Source organism: Carlito syrichta, unplaced genomic scaffold (genome assembly GCF_000164805.1).
Source record: "Carlito syrichta isolate Samal-C Ts95f unplaced genomic scaffold, Tarsius_syrichta-2.0.1 Scaffold131854, whole genome shotgun sequence".
Lineage (NCBI taxonomy): Eukaryota > Metazoa > Chordata > Mammalia > Primates > Tarsiidae > Carlito > Carlito syrichta.
In genome coordinates, this window is record NW_007075950.1 from 1 (window position 1) to 841 (window position 841).

The 841-nt window shown below is 72.7% G+C and overlaps 1 protein-coding gene across 1 annotated transcript; it reads left to right on the top strand.

Moving 5' to 3' along the window:
• Nucleotides 1–236: 236 nt before the first annotated feature.
• LOC103250726 (p53-induced death domain-containing protein 1-like) lies at nucleotides 237–778 on the top strand (the record flags this gene model as incomplete). Its single annotated transcript, XM_008049318.1, has 3 exons — nucleotides 237–271; nucleotides 382–583; nucleotides 653–778. Coding segments are annotated over exons 1-3 (363 nt in total), but the record flags the coding sequence as incomplete, so codon positions are not given.
• Nucleotides 779–841: the final 63 nt, after the last annotated feature.

Consider the following 841-nt stretch of genomic DNA (forward strand, 5'->3'; position numbering starts at 1 on the left):
CCGCTGCTTGCCCGGCTGGACCTGAGGGACAACCAGCTCCGGGACGTGCCCCCTGAGCTGCTGGACGCCCCCTTTGTGCGCCTGCAGGGGAACCCCCTGGGCGAGGCCGCGCCAGAGCCCCCGGGCCCCCCAGGTAGGCTCGGTGCCAGGGCGGGGCCGGCCACGGAGGGGACGGAGTGTCGCCCCGTCCTGACGACGCGCCTCTGCCCTCCACAGGGCCGCCCCTGGTTCCGGAGATGCCCCAACTGCTTCTGACCTCGGAGCTGGACAGGTGTGGGGGGCGGGGAGCTTCTGCCACGGGCCACCCTGGCCACCCCAGACACTTCAGGACCTTCTCCCAGCGTGCCGGGTGTCTGCTCTGACGCCGCCCTTCCTCCACAGCTTCCCTGTGACCCCCCGAGGCTGCTCTGTGACCCTGGCCTGTGGCATCCGCCTGCAGTTTCCGGCGGGGGCCACCACGGTCCCCATCACCGTCCACTACCGGTTGCTGCCGCCGGAGCCCAGCCTCGTCCCCCTGGGTCCTCATGACTCCCTGCTCAGCAGGGTCTTGGAGCTGCAGCCCCACGGGGTGGCCTTCCAGCAGGCAAGGTTGGGTGGACGGGCAGGCGTGGGGGCCCAGGCCCAGCCGGCCTCACATCCCCCTCCCTGGCAGGACGTGGGCCTCTGGCTGCGCTTCGTACCCCCACGGGCCCGGCGTTGCCGCGAGGTGGTGGTCAGGGCCCGGAGCGACGACCGGTGGGGCGACCTGGACACCCGCCTGGAGGAGGAGCAGCCCCGGGTGAGGGCCACGCAGGGCTGCCCGGGGGATGCTGGGAGTAACCTGCCCTGACTCACGCCCTGT